General features: G+C 34.5%; 1 protein-coding gene and 1 long non-coding RNA gene across 6 annotated transcripts in view; one reads left to right on the top strand and one right to left on the bottom strand.

The window, feature by feature from the left end:
- Nucleotides 1–23,520, bottom strand: part of LOC122514491 — a 779,718-nt gene that overhangs the window by 258,093 nt on the left and 498,105 nt on the right. The window lies entirely within an intron of this gene.
- The window catches only part of LOC122514469, a 220,427-nt gene continuing 202,067 nt past the window's right edge, over nucleotides 5,161–23,520 (top strand). For 2 of the 5 annotated variants that reach the window (XR_006303058.1, XR_006303059.1), the window contains exon 1: nucleotides 5,161–6,737. Coding sequence is in view for 3 of the 5 variants with exons in the window: in XM_043631329.1 (XP_043487264.1) it covers nucleotides 6,371–6,737 (367 nt within the window). In the remaining 2 variants the exon portion in view is untranslated. The remainder of the gene's footprint in view (nucleotides 6,738–23,520) is intronic. The other 3 variants (XM_043631329.1, XM_043631331.1, XM_043631332.1) reach the window with 3 other exon arrangements.

Here is a 23,520-nt window from a genome sequence, read left to right as displayed (position 1 = left end):
TTAAATGTCGTAAGCTTTTTCATAATAAATTCGTTATAAATCAATTTTTTGTTAGATTCATTTAATTTCTCACAGCTTTGTAAATAATAATAATAGTAATAATCAATTGCATTTTTGATTGATATATATATATTCGAATTAGTCTTTTCATTTTTATTCTCTAAGTTTATTTTATTCTTTTTCATTTCTATTTTTCAAATAAATATATTACGGCAATTCACATAGATTTTGATTGCATGCAATTATACTACGACTTGAATTCAAATATCGCATTAGAATTTTTACGGATAAATACATATTTCAATAGAGAAATCATTTTCTATGCCAGATGTAAGTATAGATTTGATAAAAAAAAGTTAAATTAAATGGTGATCGGTTCTTGGATCTTTGATGAAATTTAATGAAATATCGATTCCGTCATTAGTCTTTGGGCGTGTGAAAACTGGGAATGAGATAAGTGTTTATTCGTTTATTTTTTTTTTTTGCGCAACGGTCATCCTCATATTGTACCATTTATTTGGTAGCACTACCATGTAAAACCATTTATATTTGCATGTAATTAATATGTTTTAATTATAAGATTGTGTTGTTCTTTATTATTCCGTACCTTGACCCAACGTCGGTACGATTAGGAGATTTGTGATAAGATAAATGAAAATGTTTCAACCAAAAAGATTACGTTTACTTTTTCTTTCTAGGTTCGTAAGATATTTTTTCTTTACTTTCCAATTAAAAAAAAAAAAAAAAAAGAAAAAAAAAGTAATAAAAGGAGAAAAACAAAGTAGACGACACATTTTTGGCAAAAATAATTTTTTTTTTTCGGTAGACGATAGAAATAAGTGAAATATTCGTTGTGCATTTCGCACATATGACAATTACTTTTACGTACAATTGAATACGCGGTCACACTTCTGAGCGTTAGTAAAATTAAAACTTAATTCGGTAGGATCGAATTATGCAATTACTGTATTGGTATCCGTAGACAAAGTTAGTCACGTTTTCGCGAATACGTGCCAGAGATTCAAATGAGAAGTTTGTGATGTATATGTAACTAGTTTCGTTTCGCGATCATTATAAGAGACGTGTAGAAGGAATTTATAATTAGTTAAATGTAAACGTTAATAAGAATCGTTTGTTATTTACGCAATACGGTCATTCATTCTCTAAGATTTGATGTGTTAAAAAAGTCCAGTTGCTTATGTTTCAAAAAGTAATAATATTCTATTCGTTAAATATCAAAAAAACAATTCAAAAGATTTCTAACAAATTTAATCATAATTTACAGGATATTTCTCATAAACTAAGTAACGGCCAATATAATATTAATACTAATAATAATAATAATAATAAAATATTACAGTTTATCATAAATACAACGGGTATAACATTTAAAACATTCATAAAACACATTAAACAATTCTAGTTAGATACAAATATACATCGACAGATATAACAATCAATAATCAACGAAGCATTTAGAATAGTTCTATTATTTATAAAAAGAAAAGAAAAAAAATATAAAATACTATAAAGCTTAAATCCAATCCGTCTTAGGAAGGAAAAGATCATTCGAAAGGATAAGAGGAGAAAAATAAATTATTAAACGGAACAAAGTATTTATTTTCTCTCTTTAGTACCATCCACTACCACTGGAATAATCCTTCAACATCTTTACCATAGTTTCAAATGATTAAATCTCAAGGACAAAATCAACATCAATTTAACAAAAAGCCGTTACATTGAAAATCTGCCAACTAATCAGAAAGCTCGCCTGCGAGTGGAAGAAACTGCCAGATCTTACGATTAATTAAAACCAAAAGAACAAAAAAAGAAAATACAAAATTAATTAAAAATAAATAGCTCAAAAAAAAAGAAGAAACAATAAAAATAATAAAAACGATTGAACATACTTTCCCTTATTAACGTAATAAAAAAAGAAAAAAGAAAAAAAATTCTTGTCGAAAGATGTCAAGGAAGTTCAACAGTGATTTCTATTACAGTATGTTTGTTTCTACTGTTGCTGCTGTAGATTTTGTAATATGCATTCCATGTGATAGTAATAAAACTAAATAATAAATAGCTCAAAAAAAGAAAAAGAAGAAACAATAAAAATAATAAAAACATGAAAAAAACGATTGAACATACTTTCCCATATTAACGTAATAAAAAAAAAAAAAGAAAAAAATTCTTGTCGAAAGTTTAAGGAAGTTCAGCAGTGATTTCTATTACAGTATGTTTGTTTCTACTGTTGCTGCTGTAGATTTTGTAATATGCATTCCATGTGATAGTAATAAAACTATATAAGAGTAGGGAGAGTTCGATGGGGGTTTAGAGTGGGGGACAATAGTATATCGTAGGACGAGCTTGCGCGCCGCATTGCACGGCCGCAGTCGAGTCATTATGCAGGTACTGCCTGTCACTTTGGCTCGTCGTGACCGCAGACCGACATCGCCGATTCGAGTTCTCTCCCTTTCCCTTTCCCTCACCCTTTCCCTCTTTATTTCCCTCCTGTTCACCCTCATTCTCCTCCTATCCTTCCTTTTCTCTGTCTCTGTTTCTCTGTCTGTTTCTCTGTCTCTGTATCTCTCTCTCTCTCTCTCTCTTTGTTTCTCTCTCTCTCTCTCTCATTTTGTTTCTCTCTCATTCCCCCTTTCAGCTTTGATTCTAAGGATTCCGTCACCAATACCATAGTCTAGCCATTGAATATGTTATAACGTCATTAACGATTCTTTTTGACATACGATCGAAGGTAAACAAAGAGCAGGAAACCTGTTCGATGTTTAAAACGAACGTTTAAACAGAGCTTAAATTCTTTCCTTTGAATTCAAAGTAACAGGAATAAGCGCTAGTTTCTATCTTTGTTCACATTTCAAATAATCTTTTTATTAAATATTTATTTAAACGATACGATGCTGTTTTATCTTTCATCATTATTTTTTCTTATTTAATAATCGAGATTTAAATTATAGAATTGGAATCATTTATTTCGATATCGTGACATTTGATTCGATTCGCAACTTTTCTTTATTGTATATAAGTCTCATATTTTTTTGATAAATAATAAAGAATCGAGTGTTATAATATATATATACTGAGGATATGATCGAATGAGATCGATTGTTTAGCTAATTGGGTGCAATATTTGGTCACGCAAAAGTGCATTGATATTGTATTTCGGAAGAATCATGTAATTGTTGTATACAATTGTTGTATACAATTAATCATGCACATCATATTCTATGGAATGTCTAGTTTAACGTAATTCAAATAGGACAGGTAGACAACGGTGGGATTGGAAGTGGAGGAAGTTCAGGGGGAGGGAGTTCATAAATCGCAAAATCAACTAAATCCTTTTTATAGGATCGAGTTGCGTGACTGGAGCTTTTTGACCTTTAAGATTTCTTTCACAAAGTCTATTCGCGTATATACGGATATGTTGTATGTCCGAACAGCTTCTCTGTGTGCATCTACACGTGTGTTGGTGAGTATAGAAACGACTGATTCACGAGTAGCTCGTTTTACTGGCACGGCGGGGTTAGTCCGAGTAGTGGTTGGCTCGTACTACTAGCATCCGTGTCCTCGTCTCGGTCAAAGGTACTATCGATCTTTTTTGTCTTTCTCTTTTTTCCCCTATTTTTAATCACTTTCGACCGAACTGACGTAGTCCTTGCGGATTACGTCCCGAGTCGATGAAATTGAGAGCGATGAAAATCGGGGGAATCGACGTTATTATTGTTTACGAAAAAAGTTTATTTTAGTTTTCGTAATTATTTGTATTCAATCATCCAGTCAAATTTTTCATATGATTATTAAATATATTCTAATATCGGACGATATAAAATATATTATAATTATAAATACGATAAATATTGGGATCTCGTTAAATTATTATACGATCGGTGAAGTTAAATGAATTTCATAAAAATTAACAAACGCTATTAATATACAATGAAATTGAATTATATGATATTATATTTAATCAACACTTTATCAAGGATTTTACTAACGACAGGCTTATAGATATAATATATAATCCTTAATTCTTTTACGTTTTATTCTACTATTAATATCATTATTATTATTATTATTATTATAAATATAAGAAGAGACAGGCTGTCTAATTGGAGATAAACATATATACAGAACACGCTTCTTTAACTTTAATTGCCCTAAGGTCTCGGGTCCAACTATTTCTGCAATCCCTTCTAATCCCTTACTTTCGCGAGAAAACCTTTGTTAATGTATAATATGTCACTTTGATTAACATTAACATATTATACCACACATATAGTTACATAAAAGTATTCATATATCTATATAAATCAAATTAAAAGATTCATTTTTGAGATAAATTATCTCATTTCTAGAAATTACAAGTTCCTTTATTAATATCTCAACAATTTCTCAAAATATTCTTTGAAAAAAAATGATTAATCCAGTTTACGCGTAAACACGAACAGTCCATTCGTTTAAATATCGATTTGTTTTTGTGTAGATTGTTGGATAAATAAAATTGTATAAGAGATTGAATGGTGGATAGTACTCAAAAGACGATCTTCAGAAAGGTTATTCTTAAAGTCGACCTTCAATCGGGTATAGATGAACTCTCGATCTCCGACCTTTTCGAGGAGGAAAGTTCGAACGGTGATCCAAGTTTGAAAGCACGCTACTCGGAAGGGCACATTGGTCGAAAGAAGAAGAAGAAGAAGGGTTACTGGTCGGAGAAGAGTGAAGAGGCGAGCGTGCGACTTCCGCGTAAGCGACCTCGATAAAAGGGGTCTCGAAAGGAGGTCAGTTCTTTCTTCCTGGCTGTGGCCGGCTGCTGGCCGGGGGTTAGTACGTTGGTTCTCTCTTTCGGAATGACTCGGATTCGTTCGTCTACGTTCGTATTTTTCTCTCTCTCCGTTTCTAGCTTTCTCATTTTCTCTTATTACGGTTACGTGTGTTCCTCTCTTTCTCTTTCTCTTATCACAGAGTCATATATATCCATCTCTCTCTCTCTTTCTCTTTGCCATTCGGTTGCGCAGGGGTTGGAGAAGAAGAGGGGAGGTTGAAAGAAGCAGGGGTTGCGCGCGCGACGCCGCAGGTATCGCGCGCAGGAGCCATCGTGTGCCGACGCCGGCAGGTGGAGGTGGTGGTTGAAGTTGAAGGAAGGGTGGAGGGAGTTCTCGCACGACGGTTCTCGCTCGTATGCTCGGCAGAGCCGTCGTCATTGGGCGTCGGGACGTCGCGACGACGCTCTTTTCCTCTCTCTTTCTCTCTCGTATATTACTAACACGCACGAACACGCGAAAACTCTTACTTTTTCTCATTCTCGCTCTTTCTCTCTTTGTCTCTGTCTCTCTCTCTCTCTCTCGCTCTCTCATTTATGCTCACCTAACCCAAGGCTATCGCGCGCGCACTCGTTGAACGTTTCCGCGCGCGGATAATCGCGCCGTTCCGTTCCGTTCCCCGTTCCGTGTCTGTCAGTTTGCGAGTAGCGTTCGCCGGTGCACGCGCGCGCGCGCGACCCGACGCACCACCAGTAGTGCGTCCTTTCGGTTCATCGGGAGTTTTATCGAAATCTTGTGTCATCGAGTACAGTTATCTATTAATAGTATATATTTATACATATATATATATTCATAGATAATTTACTTGCTAGAGATTTTCATTAATCTCGTTATCGATTACGGGTAGTGTTGAAAAGATTTTGTTATTCGCGAATAGCGAATATAAAAACGTGACAAACGCCGTATGTTATATTCGTCCGTATTTCGGCGTCGGGTGCGTCAAAATCAGTGCGGCAAAGTTCGCGCGGGCTTTAATCGTGCGCGCGGGCGCGCGCGCGCACACGCGACCGCTCGTGATTATTATTTCGACTCTATTGCAGAGATCTGCACGCGAAGGTGGGAGGAAACGGTTCTGTTCCATTTTAATTTTATCTTCTTCTTCTTCTTATTTTTCTTTACTCACGGTGGTGTATTATAATAATAATAATAATAATAATAATACATGTTGAAAAATAAAATTGGAAAGAATCGATCGTTCGGTTATGATCGTACGATATTTGTAAGCATCGGTGCCGGTGAATCACCCGATGGGAGGTAAAAGAAGTCTTCTTCTCGAGTTAATTACGAAGAATGTTGGTACTCGCCTAGATTGTCCTTTGGACATCGGCGATATATCGTGACAAGTGGAGGAGAACCTATTGCAGGATGGGAAGGACGACGTTGCGAGGATCGAGCGACGAAGGACAGATCGTTTTTGTCGCCGTCGCCGCCGTCGCAGACGTCCTTCTCCAGAGGAGACTTTCCAAATTCGAAGAGAGGATCGCAACTTCAAAATTATTCGGGAGAGCTTGAAAATAATCATCGAGACAAGTTTACGGATGAAGCTCGATAAAGAAATTGGTAGGAAAGGAGAAGGAGGTGGTGCTGGTGTTGGTAGTGGAAGAAGAAGAGAAGGTTGCGAAGAAGGTGGAAGAGGAGGAGGTGGAGGAGGAAGAGGAGGAGGAGGCAAGGATTACCTTCCAAGAGGAAGGACGAGAGGACGAGTCATGTCACATGTCGTTCCTATGCACCTTCCACGTTTCGCGCCAATTGGCAAGTTGCTCGTCGTTGCGATTCTCGTGTTCTTTTCTTGTGCTACTCGTTTCGCTCGTGCTAGCGAATTCCCCGAAAGAGAATGCTGCGTCTTCCCGATACCCGAACCTACAGGAAGATCCACAGCCGCACCTATACCGACCGGCAGAAGTGGTACGTTTTATCTCATTTTTTTTAACACTAATTGCAATTGTGTTTAATTAATAATTACGTACACTAGAATTTTATAAAGATTATATAAAAAAATGATAGCTCTATGATGTATTATCATTTTTATTATTTTTTTTAATTACAAATTATCTGTTTTTAACACATAGAGAGAATGAAGTATAGGGCGAACAAAATAAACCAAAAGTTTCGATCGACTGTCATGCATAAAATTATATCGTCAGAGTTAAATTTAGCAACCAGTGACGCAGCTACTACATTTATTTTTATAATGTATAAGACAAATACATTTGTATGCATCAATCATTATAGACAAAGTGTATGAACTTATGAAAAAAAAAAGTTGTTTCGTTATACTATTACGATCAATATATAAACGCGTCTATTTTATATTAATTTTCAAAAGTTCAACTTCTGTGTTCTACGACAATATATACCTGTATATCACGCGTTATATCATGTTTTCTAATTTTTCCACCAATCACGTGATAGCTTCGACCGTCGGTTCGTCTTACAAATTAGTCCTTCCATTATCATGCATTAATATCATTAAGATTCTATATTAATTTTATATAGAGCCGAGTAAATCTATATATTTCGCTAACGATCGATAAAAGAATTCTTTTACTGAGTAAAAAAGGTGGTCGAAAGTAGTAAAGTGCTAGTCGAACCGACGGAATTATAATAAAACGGCTTGTAGGTACTTGCTAGGGGTGTTAGTCGTGAACTTCATTCGAGGTTACACCAGATCGAAGGTTATACGGTGTTGTGTATAACGTTGAAGAGAAGTTTCGGCAAAGGATGTCATTTATATACTAGGATAGAACTCTCTTTCTCTTTTTCTCTCTCTTTCTCTCTCTCTGTGTGTGTGTTTCTCGTGACAAATCGTTGTTATACATACATAGTGACATATAAAGGGTGAGACACGTAAAACAAATCACCTTAACATCTTTTATAAATGTTTTACCAAAATTCTTTGTAAACGACTATAAAATTGTTATACGCTGATAAAGAATTTGTGTGTTTTTTTTTTCGTCTCGAATGACAGAACGTTTATCTCATATTTTTCATTCGTATATTTTTCTATGAAATATTTAATGAAAGATATTTGGTTGATCAATCTTAAATGTTTCACCCTATATCAACTATAGTATATTGGCTCAACCACGCGACGCTACCCTCGAAGTGGGGCGTAAGTAATGAAAACCGATCAACCTTCGGCTCTCCGTGTACGATGTTACATCGTTAGCGCGATAAATGCTCGGATAGAGAGCTATCCCTCTCCTTCCCTCTCTCTCTTTTTCTCTCTCCTTGTACTCCCATCCCATTCGAAAGATCATAGAATCGTGTTACCATTTATAACGGAGCATTGCAATAGTTCATAATAATTATAAATGATCCTCGTTAACGATGAGATCGGGGTGTATGGATATTGATTGATAAAAGTCGTAGTATTGTGTATAAATCTATGAAACCTGAACTTCTTTTCATAGGATGAGTGCAACCGTAACGAAGGAGAATTATAAATCTTTCGAAATATGTATTAGGTTTCGCACTTTTCCTAACGTAATGTAAAAAGCTAAAGGGTTCAAATATAACAAATATTTTATAAGTGTTAGGTTCTTCGAAACTCGTTACTCGTGAAATCCTTGTATTGTTACTTTTTATCCTTAAACTTGATCACTTGCTTGATATATTTTTTTTTATTTCCCAGGAGAAAAAAAAAAGCATTTAAGTGTATGGATACAGTCGGAAGAAATAATCTTTAGATTCGTTTTTCTTCTACTTCTTCCATTTCCTTTTTTTTTTCTTTTCACTTTTTTTTCTTACTTTTACCTTTTTCCTTTTTTTTTTCGTCACGGATGCGAAAATGCAGAAGGAGATGAAGGCGTCCGAGCATTTAAAAGAAAACACCGTCAAAGAATAAAAGCAAGCACGAAGTGGAGGTGGATGAGGAGACGTTAGAAGGCTATTTGTCTGTGTCTGTTCGTGTGTTTGTATGTATTTCTCTGTGTGCACCGAAGGGTCACAAAGATGCGCTCAACGCCTGGTGGCATGTCTTCGTGTATTTTAAACGTCGGAAGACGACTCGTGGTGGTAGTGGAATGAAAATAAGTACATGCGGACGAGAAAGAGTGAGAGAGAGAGAGAGAGAAGAAGACAGACAGAGAGTGGGAAAAGGGAGAGGAAAAAGGAACAGCGGATAAATTAATACTACGAGACGTACGAGAGGGATATAAAAAGAAAACTACTAGGATATAGCGAGCGAGAGAGTAAGAAAGAAAGAGAGAGAGAGAAATAGACACAAAGAAGGAAAAGAAAGATAAAAGAAGTAAAAAAATAGAGAACAGAATAAGCAAGGAGGAAAGGGATATAAAGAAGTGGCCTATTGACGTTAAATCGTACGGTGAGGAGGCGCTTTCAAACGTCCCCACTATTTTCATGCGACCTACTTTGCGAGCCGTCCCGTAACGAGGTTGCTTTCGAACAAATTCAAAGTGCCTTCAAGTTGGTATTCTGGCTCGTTCGCTCGGCAATCCCGGAATTTTTGAACGGGCAATAACGTTGCGTCACGTGCCTGCGGGATTTTTCGCGTCTGTATTACGCCTGGCTCAATTTCACCCATACACAAGCGTCGTCGCATCGCACACCTTTCTCGCTTCCTACCACCCTTTTTTCCTTTTTCTTTTTTTTGCCTATATTTTTCTTTTTTTTTTCTTTCTTGCCGGCTGGAGACGTGTTCCTTCAAAATGGGTCGGTGCGAAGACTCGTTAGTCTACGAAGACGACGACGACGACGACGACGACGACGACGATTAATCGTCGTCGTCTTCTTCGAAGAACAGTCTTGGTCTTTCTAGTATAGTAAGCGTTCACCCGAGTCTTCGTGTCGTACTCCTTACCTCAGCTATGCGTAAACAAGAAACGCTTGTCGCATCTCTTAGCGTGCTATTAATCATTATAATGCTAATGGGGGGAGGTAGCATAATGATTCCGATGGTACACCGGCATTACGGCTATTAGCGCGTAGTCCTGTATGCAGAAATTACTGAAGCTACGTATATACCGTTAGCCCACCGTTAGAATTTACACTCCTTGCTCGACGTCTCGAGATTTATCGTCTCTCTCTCTCTCTCTCTCTCTCTTTCTTTCTCTATCTTATCCTACCAAAGAAAAGCGTAACTTTGGCACGTAAGTAAATAATTACGTGCACTTCCAGTTATACAAAAACATTTCATTTAGTTCTAAAAGTTCATTGATTTTTTTGTTAGAATACAGAAATATTCCTTAATTATTTATTTTATACGAATAATTTGAATATTCAATTTTTTATTCTCTAAAGTTTTTAAAGATTATAATTATCGCATAGTCCGATATCACATTTTTATTAATAATATCTTACTTGTACGTCGAGTCTTATTCTATCCCTCGTTATTGCAATTTCGAAGGAATAATACGAGAAAAAAAGTTTTTCTTTTTTCTGCTGCCGATATTAACGAGTATAACGAAGAAAATTCGTGCCACGAACGAGATTTCGAGTCCGTCTTTCGATTTATCCTTCCCACTTGACCCGGTTTCATTCCTTTATTTTTAAACGCCACTCAAGTTGTGTTACCTTTTTCAAAACTATCATATTGCTACTTGTGTATATATCTTTGACAAAGAAATTATTAGACTTTGGGCAATTTCTCGTTAAAGTAGCTAATTAATTGGCCACCTAGTTATCCTTCTTTTCTTTTCCGCTTTTCCTTCTGTAATAATTACAAGAAAAAGAAAGAAAGAAAGAGAGAGAGAGAGAGAGAGAGAGATAGAGAAATTATCAATTAATTCGAAAGTCACTTTTTTATGACATCGACTTGAATTTCTCCTTATTCTTTTTATGCATTTTTGCCTAGTGCCATTTCATAATAATTTCTCAGATGAAATTCGAAAATATTCATATTCGTTCTGTTTTAATTAAAACGTATAATTGCTTTTTGATAATATATCTTAATAAAATTATGAAAAAGTTCCATAAAATAAAATAGCATTTATAACACCATCAAATATCGTCCTTTCTATTCGTAATTCAAATTGTCCCTCCCCCAAGCCCCGTTCAATTTGTCCATTTAAACAAATATTTCATTAAAATCCATTTTAATTCGTATTCGATATAATTTATTCGTTTAACGATGGATATAACTACCGTTATTTTTTCATCATCGTTAATTAACAATATCTAGACGACGTTTAGGTGGCATTTAATTTGTTAAATATTCTCAACAATGCCGAGAGATTAATAACATGCTCGTTAATCATTACGAAAAGCGGGTCTCACGTGTTCGCACAGAATCAACTCGTACGGCGTCATCGTCCATGCTCATAAACAAGTCTACTGGCTGTGGAATTTCTTCTACGATGAGCGAGTGAAATAGAATGAGAGAGAAAGAGAGAGAAAGAGAGAGAGAGAGACTTTCTCGACTCGGTTTTTCCGTTATTTAAGCCCTTTTTCCTTCTAAACGTGTGTTCGTAGAGCATGCGCTCTCGTATGAACTTTTTCACTCGACGAAAAATGTTTGCTTTACCTTTCCTTGTCTCTGCTACCTACTACTACTACTACTATTACTACTACTACAACACTATCATCACTGTGTTCTTTTTATCTCTCTCTCTCTCTCTCTCTCTCTCACACACACATACACTTTTTCTTTTTCTATTTCTCTTTTACGCATACATACACCCTCCAGCTGTGTTTCCTCTCGCGATGCCTCAAGACTTCTGTGCATATATTGTCGAGTCAAAAATCAGAGAATGTCGATACACGTTTACGTAAAAATCGAATTTTGTCTGAAAACACTAGAGGAGAAGGAAGCTTTTCCTACGATAAACGTTAGGTTCATCCGTTTATCTAAATGTTTTCAAGAAATTCCAAGGATTTCTTTAGAATAAACTAGAAAAATTGTCTTTTACTACTACCGAAAGTATTTTGATATTAATTCAGTAAGTAGTATAAGTCAGACATTAATCGAACATTGGCTCTCGCGTACCACTCACTCTCGTTAATCTTTCCTTTATTATATAAAATAACTTACAATCATGTAAGTTATAAAAGCTTGACGTGGTTCATAAAACTTTTCTTGAGATATATTAGGTATGTAAGGTTTAGATGGAAATTCGTAGATTGAAAAAGAGATGTATAGTTTTAATAAAACGGATTTTTAAAATTGATGGTAACAATGGGAATGGTTATTTAGTCAGGTTATAAATAATTTTTTCTCTCTGTATTGTTTATTTAAGATCGTTTTTTCATTACATGATCTTTTTATTTTTTACACTTTCTAAGGTATCGAGTTTAGATTTTGAATGTGTATTATTACGTTTTCCATGCCATATATATATATATATATATATTTTGAGAAAATTTGATCGTAACATTTCGAAATTGACGATAATTTTGTATCAGTGATATCTGTACACCGTCATTCAAGCCCACGTCTGATCCCTTGAAATTCAGCGAAATCATCTCGATGTTTCCCAACGAGTGTCAAATCCTTATTATAAAGCAACGATGCGGCGTAATACAGAGGTGACGCGTGTATCACGAAGAAAAGGGTAAATAACGCTCGGGGAAATCAATATTGACAAAACTCCAGAGACAAAAGTTTCTTCTTTGAAATTCGGGTTAACGAACCCACGGTAAAATTACGAAGAGTATTATATAGAGAGAGAAAGAAATTCAAACTGCGATAGGTGAACGCAAATTTCAGAGAATTTTATTGCCAATGTTTACATGGTTTTTTTATTTGAATGAATAAAAAATATTCTTTAGCGAAAAATAATGCGACGTACTTATCAACAAATATTCGTTTGCTCGCTGGGTATCCCATTTATTCGTAATGTTGCTAATAATGTAGTAGTAAATAAGGATAGAAAAGGAAACGAAAATAGTCGATATTGCATGTTAGGTCGTTATAAGTTATTTCGAGTCACAGAGGGGAACGTGTATGAGGTTCAAATAAAAAGATAATGATGAAAAGTTTTAATCGATGACGTATAAAGTAATCAGAAACTATAGGAACAAGAGAGAGAGAGAGAGAGTGAGCGAGGGAGGGAAAGAAAAAGAGAGAAATAAATAACATAAAAGAGTCTGCTTTGATTTTGACTTTTTCCTCGGTAGGTACACGACATAAAGTTTTGCCCCGTAGCAACGAAAGAATCTTGAAAGCACGCACGCGAAAATGTTTGAACATTTAGAAAGTCGGAGGGAACAACGTTGGCCCATTCGTAACGTTGCCGAATGAATGAAACGACATTTTCGTTTTTTAAACGTCAGTAGAAATTTTCTGATAAAAGTATAGCCGTTAGGAATATCGAATTTTCGTAGGATTTTGATAAAAACGTGTATGGGTTAAAGCGCATTTTTAGCGTCGATACGAAACTACCACACAAAGAGATTCGTTAGGGCCTACGACGAAAAATGCTCGGAAAAAAATTACACGAGTATTTTCAAATAAAAGAGAGAGAGAGACAGAGAGACAGAGAGAGATTTTCCATGGGAAAAGCATCGAATTCCTCGGACATAGTACAGCGTAAAGCGATCATTTTCTGGACTGCTATCCGGTGATCACGTAAATCCGTATACCCGTAGCGTTGAGTTATGTTTGCGCTGCGCATTCGTCGACGCGTGAACATCGTTTGCATTCACTTGCAAAGACACAAGCACATCCGGTAGAGCGGTCGGAAGATTGGCAAGTAAACGTACATGAAACGGTGGATATGCGATTAAGCATTCTCGATGCATTCGCATCGTTGCAATCTGTGCGAGTACCTGTCTGCCTGCCTGCCTGCTGCTACTGCTGTTGTTGTTGTTGTTGTTGCTGCTGCTGTTACTACCTACTACTATTGCTGGGTAATCAAACGCGATCTATCTCGCGCGAAATGCGTGACCATAGCATACTAATCCTCAAAAGGTTACAATATATCCGACTTTTCATATTTCGAAACGATAAATCAAGGATTCTTCAGGACTTCAAATAAGAGAAAAAGAGAGAGGAAGGAAGAAAGTAGAGAAAAAAGAGACTGGACAAGGACTTAATCGCGAATCCCAGACGGTCGATGCTAAAAACTACTCGAGATTCGTAAAGTTTCTCTCTCTCTCTCTCTCTCTCTTTTTCTGGTAGAGTAGAATCGGTAAACGTTTCGAGTGTTCGTGAATAATAAATCATGAAATAGTCTGAGTAGGAACGATTTAAACCTATAAATTTTCAAGCGCTCGTCCGATGAAATATTTTTAAAGTTCTTCTCCTCTTGCGATCTTAACGATTTGTTCAATAGTAGAGCCCGCGAGCTATTTCACCTCTATGTATGTATATATATATATATGTATAGGTGTCTATATATTCGTAGCCGCTCGTTACGGTTCCACGAAATATAATTTAGGTAAGCCAAGGTAATACTTTAAATACTTTATATTGTAGCCGATTCATTAATATACGATTGTTGAGTTGAAATCATCGATGCGAATATCACAATTTCGATACTACCTTTAATTTAATTTAGTTAATACTGTTTATTAAATGTATGAATATTTTTCTTATATTTTTCTCATTCACATTATCTATTAATTTGAGTTAATTGGTGCGCTACGGAGATGAATAATGCCATTAAATTTATTCAATTTGTTCGAACATTTGATTGGATTGAATTTCATAATGTCCGTTACTTATATACATTGGATAATAATTTATCGTATACTTTAAACGCGAGATGGTGAAACTTTCTATTGGGCCATTAAACTTTATGTCAATATGAGATAATCTAAGGAAACATAATTTTTGTATTTAAATAAAAAACATCGCGCACATCTAACTAAAGTCAAAACGACAAGATCTTATAACGAAACGTATCCTACTCATTTTATAGTCACGTATATCGATATAATATACGAACGAACTCATGCTATGCATTAATAATATCTTCGCAAAGGGTTGAAGTAACTTTTTTTTACAAAATTTTTCAAAAATTCGATAAATACTAGGCGAGACTTTTCGAGCAAAGAAAAATACGAATGGCGGCTCAAAGGTAAAAGGTAAAGGTAAGGTGTTGAACGATGTCGCATCGTAGCGAGGTGAACGAAAAGGAAAGAATGAAAGGAGAACGAGAAAAAAGAGAGAGAGGGAAAGCTTAAAGAGAAAGAAAAATGAAAAAGGTGATTCCGATCGAAGGTCTTGACAAGAGTTGCATATTTTTGTTGACTGCAGCGAAGGTGCAACGGTAGCAGGATGAAAGGGAAGAAAAAGTGAGAAGGGAGAGGAGTGAAAGGGAGAAGGGTAAGGATCGAATCGGTGTGTAGGGGCTGTTCGACACGAAAGCTCCGTGAACGAGCGCGTTCGCAGGCGTTATCGCGAAAAAGGGCCTACCCTTTAAACTCTTGGACTCTCTTGGCAAAGATCTAATCGTTCCAGTACTTTCCTTCGTTCTTTGCTCGGCTGCTCGATTTTCGTGTTCGGTCTTGCGTTCTTCGAAGGCTGCCCAAGTTAACCCTTTCTCTCTCTCACTCACTCTCATATTCGAATGTTACCATCACAACTACACGTCTCCATCGTCGTGAAGTAAGCTTCTCGCCTAACCAATCGTTGGCTCAACGTAGTCAACCGTTTACTGCCGTTCCGAGGCCACCGTCGTCGTCTTTTTACAACGACAACGACAACGACAACGACAACGGCAACGATGATGACGAGAAGGTAGAGCTAGGAAAGGGAAAACGGCGAGTTTACACGCCACAAGGTGGCCCGTTAATGTTAGCACGCAAGGAAAAGCTTAAGGGCTTGCCTTTCCACGAGAAATGTCAGTTATTTCGATACAAGTCGACTTTCGAATCGAAACTCTCTACTCGATCTCCAACAACATGCCTTGCAATCTATACTTTCAAACATATTTTATTCGTTATATTTTTTTATATACTTCACTGCGAGATTCTTTTCTCTGTTTTTTTCTTTTTTTCCTTCTCATACCAGGTAATTCATTCCTCAATGTGTTGTTCTTGGTATAATATAGAAAATATTTCATAATTAATTATTTTAATTTAATCATTAAAATAACTAATATATCATTTAAATGTCATGAATTCTTTGATTAAATAACGTTACCATCGCGAACAAACACGATAAAGATAATTTATTCGTTTTGTATATGTTATCGAAGACTTGTAAATAACTTAATTATGAAATGTTTAGATAGTATAAATTAAAACTTTGTTTATCACTTTCGTGAATTGAATTATTCCATTTAATTATGGAACATCCTGTATACTTGGTATGGTACTTGAAAGTCGATCGATGACCGAGTCGCGCTCGAGTTACCCTCTTCGACTTTCGCTTTAATTAGCACGTTGCATCTTCGAGGAATCTGCAACCGCAAGAACGAAAAATTCCAAGAGCCTTTAAGATGTCGTTTAGCTAACGTGTTTAATAAATCCTGTTTGAATGCGTAAATGAACATGTATGCTCGTTTGCAGTCATAATCTCTCTTTCTCTCTCTCTCTCTTTATTTCTCTTTCTCTTTCTCTCCCTTTCTCATGTTCGTTAATGCGACGCTAATTCGATGGCATTACTCGGTGAACTGCCATCGAGCACTTTAATGCAATCGTTCCTCGACGACACGCGATCAAATTTAAATCCCCTGTATATAAGCGCGTACAGTTCGCGCTTACTCGTATCGATGTCGAGAATATAGAATCGAATCTATAAACTAGCTAGCTAGCTAGTTGTCTCGTTACATAGAAAATTTTCTAATTACATACAAAACGATGAATTTTAATCCTTGAACACTTGCAATTTGTTATCAGTTTGTTATGAGTTTCGTTTAATTCGATCATTATCTTTATTTATTTATTTATTTATTTAATAATATTTTATTGACCCTAGAGCCTAGGCTCCCTAAAGGCCATTAATTACAGTAAAGTACAATATAATGTATAGATAAAACAAAACAAAAATGAAAATTATGTAATTATTATTAAACTTATCATTACAGTAAAACCTCTTTTTGTGCGGTGGATAGGGACCGCATAAAAGAAATCGTACAAAAAAATATTCGGTAATTTTATAAATACTTACATATTATAAACAACTTTGTACGATATACAGTAAAACCTCTTTTTGTGCGGTGGATAGGGACCGCATAAAAAAAGTCGCGCTTAGAAAATACATCAATTATTTGCGAAATATAGATGTGAAAATGCTTTCAATCAAATTAAATAATTGTTAGGAGATTGTTTAAATCAGATGAACAGCGTTGCGAAGTCCGGATACATCGTCGTCAAGGAGACCATGTAATCAGTTCGTCCACACATGTATATGTACATTGAAAGAAAACATAAAACTGGTAGCAACGCTGCTGAGATTTAGATACCGCACAAAAATAAATCGCACAAAACAAATCGCACAAAAATAAAATCGCACAATACAAATCGCACAAAAATAAAATCGTATAAAAAAGGACCGCACAAAAAGAGGTCTTACTGTATATTAGTAGTAACGCACAGTAAGTAGATAAATGTAAAAAGAAAATAGTAAATAATACATAAATAAAAGTATAACAGTTCTATAATAGTAGTATAGTAGTATTGGTTCGAAGCAATAAACATATGGTTTTAAAGAAAAAAAAAAAAACATATTATGAGTTATCAAAATTTATATATCCTTTTATATCTCGTTTTATTTACCTTTTTTTTTTAGCTTTTTATACACCTATTTATATCACGTTTATATTTGTATTCGTATATAACTAAATATTAATCGTTGTTATTAATTATGAACATTAAAAAATGCATTAATTTAAGAATTTACTATTAGATCTTAGAAAGGTATATTATCATTTTTGCATACGATATATATAACGTATCTCGACTTTGTTCTGGTATTAGTTCTTCATACAATATTGATGCTAAATCTCGATGAAAAGAGGATTCGAACTAGGATCGCTTCGTGTGATCACTTTTGTGCACTTTCTAGAGAAGTTTAACAAAGTTCGATCATCGAAGTTACTGTTGTAGTATAGAGTAAGAAAAAGAGAAGCCATTACGAAGCTTGAGATAGTTTCTAGAGAGATATTCTCTGTTAAGTACTCACGTATAATGAGTATAATACGTGAGAATAAATCGAAACATTCAAACGCAAATAAATATAATAATAATCCACACACACACACACACACATACACAACATCGAACGTAAATATTTAATCATAGTAAAATTGGTAATTGTAATTAATTAAAAAAAAAGAAACAATTTTTTGTTGAAAATCGTGTTTTGGATAATTCGATATTTTTGTAATAGAACTTTTTCACGACAACACGTTGATATATACATCACATGTATAGATACATAGATACATAGATGCAACGCATTCAATTTTCTTGACTCGTCAGTATAGTCGAGAATCGAAACGGTATGCTTTACCGTCAGATATAACGCAAATCCTTTTTGCATGTATTTGTTCATTTGACATCCGTTTGAATATTTGAAAGTGTTGCTTTGTAAATAATTTCTCTATCACCTATGAGAGAGAGAACTTGACGGTAACGTAGTCAGTATCCATAAACGTATATCAAACTGTATGTAGGTCCACAATGGCTTTAGATGCTAATAATAGGAGAGCTAGATCAATAACGATACTCTCGAAATCCTAAGTTCGACTAATACAAGTGACAAAGTAGAAAATTGGGAGGGATGCGAATTATACGTGTGTGTATACAGAGTAGTCAATAAAATTTCGAGAAAAATCGAAGCTTATTATGAAGAGGAAGAAGAATCGATAAAAAGAAATTTCGATACTATCGATGCATTTATAATTAGCTTTGTATTGGCTGATTCGAAAGATTTCGTATTGGCGAGCCACGTGATTTGTTCGAGTGTAGGATCAAAGTTAGAGAGAATTATAAAGATGTTGAATTTTCCTCGAATTTGTCGGTATTAGGCTGTTAGTAGTTGGCACAACGAGGGTGTTTCATTATTAACGGCTCATGTCGGCGGATTAGTAGCAAGCTTGAAAAGGATACAATACGCGTAAACAAAGTCGGTACTGAAAGTTAAGCCAAAGTAGCTTGTCAATGCGATCAACGTGCATTTGCTCGTCAAATAGTGGTTTATTTTGTTGGTTTGTTATCACGGGAAAAGAGAAGAGGAACGGTAGCGTCATCAACGCCGTCATCAACGGTACAGGCTTGCTCGATCTCATTAATCAACGTTAATTCGCAGTATTAATTGGCTCGACGAAGTGTACACGCCGTGAACGATAACGAACGCGATCGTGCCGGTCTGTTATCTTACGTTACTCGACGTCGGCCATCCGTCAACAACGTGAATGGATCGTCGATCTCAAATGTACTGCTACCTGCAGCTTTATTTTTTATCAAATAAACTTTTCCAAGTAAAACATATTGGATATATTTAATCTCGTTGGTATTCGTTTCGTTAAACGACGACTCTAAAAACATGTTTAACGTTAATATATAGTATATAAGTATATAATTAATAAAAAAGTATAAACATTTTTTATATCATTCGATGGAACTTATATACGAAAAGTGTTTCAAAAATTGCTCTATCGAAAAATACAAATAAAACAAAATCCATTGGTATTCATTTCGTTAAACGATGACTCTAAAAACATGTTTAACGTTAATATATAGTATATAAGTATATAATTAATAAAAAAGTATAAACATTTTTTTATATCATTCGATGGAACTTATATACGAAAAGTGTTTCAAAAATTGCTCTATCGAAAAATACAAATAAAACAAAATCCACGCGCACGCATACAATATTGAATTATTAATAGAATTACAATATAATCTTTTTCACTTCAAGATATGAATTTTTTCTGTTACAGTATTATTAAAAAATATATAGGATAATGATACACCGGTACTATAATAGAAATATTTGTCTAAACAAAAACATTATTTTTTGTACATTTACAATTCGGTAAAGTGACTTTTGAGATACCTTTTATTAGATACATAGTTATTTCTTTTGACGTTCTTTATATACGATATGTATCTAGTGATTGTATTTTTTGTTATTCGTGTTTTTAATCGAACGAACGAAATCGTTATTTGTTTTAACATCGTCATTTAGGAGATAGAACAAAAAGAAAGAGAGAGAGAGCTATTTCCATTGTAGGAACGTGTAATAAGGTGTAATACGTACTATGTACTTACGCACACAGGTATAACGTATTTTAATGGAAATCTGTAGAGTTTAAAAGCGAGGAGTCGCGTATAGAAGATACACGGTGTCATATGTATCGAAATAAATGGTATGTCGATCGCATAATCGCGAAAGACCAACGATCCTAACTTCGATACTGACATATATCGGCTTGCGTTTCTCTATCCAGCAGTAATTTATCTTGACCCGATCTACGAGCACGGCTTTATGGCCAATATATATCGTTGGACCTTCGGTTATTTTCCTAATCTGTATCCAAAGCTCGATTCAGATCCGCAAAGAAGAGGATTACATTCGTTACTTCGTTACGAAACACGATCCGAAGCTTCGTTTCTTTCCTTTCTTCATTAAAGTATACACGAATACACATACATACTTATTAAAATACATATATAGAATGTTTCGTTCCATACAATTAACATACAAAATATTTCTCACATGATTTTTCAATTTCAAAAAAGACGAATTTCAAATGGACACAAATTTTGGAATCTTTTTTTTTTTTTCATACTTATTATATTTATTTATTATACATTATTGAGTTATTTATATCCACGAATGTCCAATGTAATATCGTTGATCATTATTTTTATCTGAATCTTTCAATAATTTTATGTTAAATTATATACAGAGTTTTAGAAATCAATTTGCATTAGGTTTAATTGGAATCATTGAAAATAGTCTATGTGTCTACAAGGTACTTTTTTTGTTCTTTTTAATACAATGAACTAATTATCTTCTTGAATTTAAATATTTTATTAACGAATTAAATATATGTATCCTTTGTATAAGTATATATTTTATATATATGTAAAATATATATATATATATGTATATGCATACGTATGTTTCAAGCATTGTACGTTGCTCAAGTGGAAAAACGTTTCCGCAGCTTCCACTTGAGTGAGCGAGCTTTCGAGATTCGTGCCTGTTGAGTCCGAGCGTTATAATCGTAGCAATTTTTTATTCTTTTCCTTTAGCACTGTGAGTCGCTTGGAAAATTAAACTCGATGCGTTCGCCCATTTGACTTTTTATTTTTCCCCTCGCCCTCGCCCTCGCCCTCGCCCCTGCCCCCCCTTCCTCCACTTATTTCACAAGGAATTAAAAAAAAGATTTCAAAGGAAAAATAATACTTTTATCTGAAGCGTGTCGAAAAAGTGAGAAAAATTATCTGATAAACTAAGAGTTTTTTTCCCATCGAAATAATATATTGATGTTTGGAGAAAAATTCGTAATCGGGGAGAGAGAGGGGGGGTAGAATTTTCATGGAAAGCAAGGAAAGTACTCTTTGGTACTTTCCATGAACGAGAATCGTCGAAAGGGACGGTCGTCGTGCTCGACTCGCCACGATCGATGTTCCGTACGAAAGTGAGGTCACGAGATTCCGTCGTTTCGTTTACAATTTTAGCCGTGCTGCCGCCCAGGGAAATGAATCGCACGTGAACCAAAAGACGGAGTGCGCAGAGGGAGCAAAAAAATGAGAGGAAAGGAGGAAAAGGAAAGAAAAAAAAAAAAGGAAAAAAAGGGAATAAAAAGAGATGAAGAAAAAAGAAGACGAAAAAAGGAAAAGAAAGGGGAAGGGAAAGAGGAATAAAAAAAAAAAAAAAGCAGGAAGAAAAGGAATAAGTTGAAACGGGTGAAGGAGAGTAGTAAGGGTGGAACGGAGGTGGCCGTTCCAACGATTTCGTGAGAATCAATACCGTCGAGCAATTTCATAAATGCTTTCGATGGAAACAGCTCGTGCTACTTTCCTTCTCTCTTTTCCTCTCTCTCTCTCTCTCTCTCTCTTTCTCTCTGTGTTTGTCTATATATATATATATATATATTCTTTTTTTTCTTTTTCTTTCTTACAACGTGGAAGGACAACGAAAGTTTCGCTTCTCAAATATGAATATCGCGTCATACAAATACGTACGAGACGAAACAAGACGAGACGAAACAAGACGAGACGAAACGGAATCGTATCGTCGAGGGTGTCATAAATGATGAGAACGATATTTCTTTTTACGGTATCAGATTTCGATAGGACAAGAATATGCTCACGTTATGGCGAATGTTTTTTTTTTTACGAAATGAGACGAAAAGAATAATATATATATATATTATAATTTAATTTTATATTTTAATATTATTATAATATAATTATAATATATATTATATATTTTGTTTTCTTCCTTTGCTTATATTGTTTTTAATTATGAGGATAATTAGAAACTTGTAATTGTTGAGAATATAAAATCAAGTTTATTGTAAGACGTTATTTTAGTATACGTTCGAGTAATCTGCATGAAAATTGAATATTAATAAAACAATGCGTGTTATCTAGGTATTAATTTAATTCTTTGACAATGAACGATCTCACATCTGTTATCTCATGATTAATACGACCGATGAGGATTTATTTCACACTCAATTATATATATATATATGTATGCAGTGTTATTTGTATTGATAATACTATATATTATATTGTATATATTGCAATATTATATTATATTGTTTGCAGTTTACAAATTTTTCCGATTATATACTTATATTATATAGCATAGATATGCACTTTTATGCTGATTTATTATAAGTAAAACGTAAGAATTGATAAACAATTCGGTTTAATATGAATAATTTCAAATATAAAAATTAACAAATATTTGAATATCAAATGATTTATTGAAATAAAAAATTGTCAAAGATGTTCAATTAATGAATGATAATAATCATGAATATATAAATATTATTTCTATGTTGGGAATTCTTTGTATTAACGTTAATTGATATTAAATAAAAAGAAAAGTTCGACGAAAATTTATTAACTTCCGAAACGTTTCGTTATTTTTGATTCACCCTATATGAATGGATTCATATATATGTAATAGCCAATTAAAATGTTCGCAATGCTCGAGAAAACATTTTCGTGGTCGGATTTTCAGCATTTTGTATTTTTTTACATTCGACTACGTTCGTCGTTTTGCTCACCAAGTTAGTCTTTCAACTCTATTTTTAAGTGCAAGCATATTAATTACCGCAACCCATTTTCGAAAGGTCCCCCTAGTTGGTTCATTCAATTTTTGTTTGACTTTTTTTTTTTTCTTTTTTTTTTTTTTAATCATCGGACCGATTAATCCTGAACGAACGATAATTATAAAGCACACGCTCGTTCTTTCGAGTTTTTTAACATCGAAAACTCCGCCGATAAACGTTGCGTGACGACGCACTCTTGTAATCAAACAGTGACTGAAAGGGGGGCAAAGGGACGCCGGAGGGCAGATCGTTCAGATAGAAAGAGAAGTGGTAAAATGCGTCGAGTCCAATACGTCCAATAAATTTTCAACCCCTATGCAGATAGAATGCATTTACCTTACTAGTCTTACTTTCTTCAAAATTGACCATGAACCTATCTACGTGAGTGAAAAATTTAACAATATATTAGAAAAACAAATGTTTGAAAATCTATTTAATAGTATTAAAATAGAAAATCAATTTGAATTAAAGAAAAAATTGTTTGTTAAATATATATTCATATTAGGATCGTATATTTGGGTTCTTTTTTTCTC

Source organism: Polistes fuscatus, unplaced genomic scaffold (assembly GCF_010416935.1).
Source record: "Polistes fuscatus isolate 324 unplaced genomic scaffold, CU_Pfus_HIC Scaffold15, whole genome shotgun sequence".
Lineage (NCBI taxonomy): Eukaryota > Metazoa > Arthropoda > Insecta > Hymenoptera > Vespidae > Polistes > Polistes fuscatus.
The sequence above is the reverse complement of the archived record's forward strand: the minus strand, read 5'-3'. Positions and strand labels throughout refer to the sequence as shown.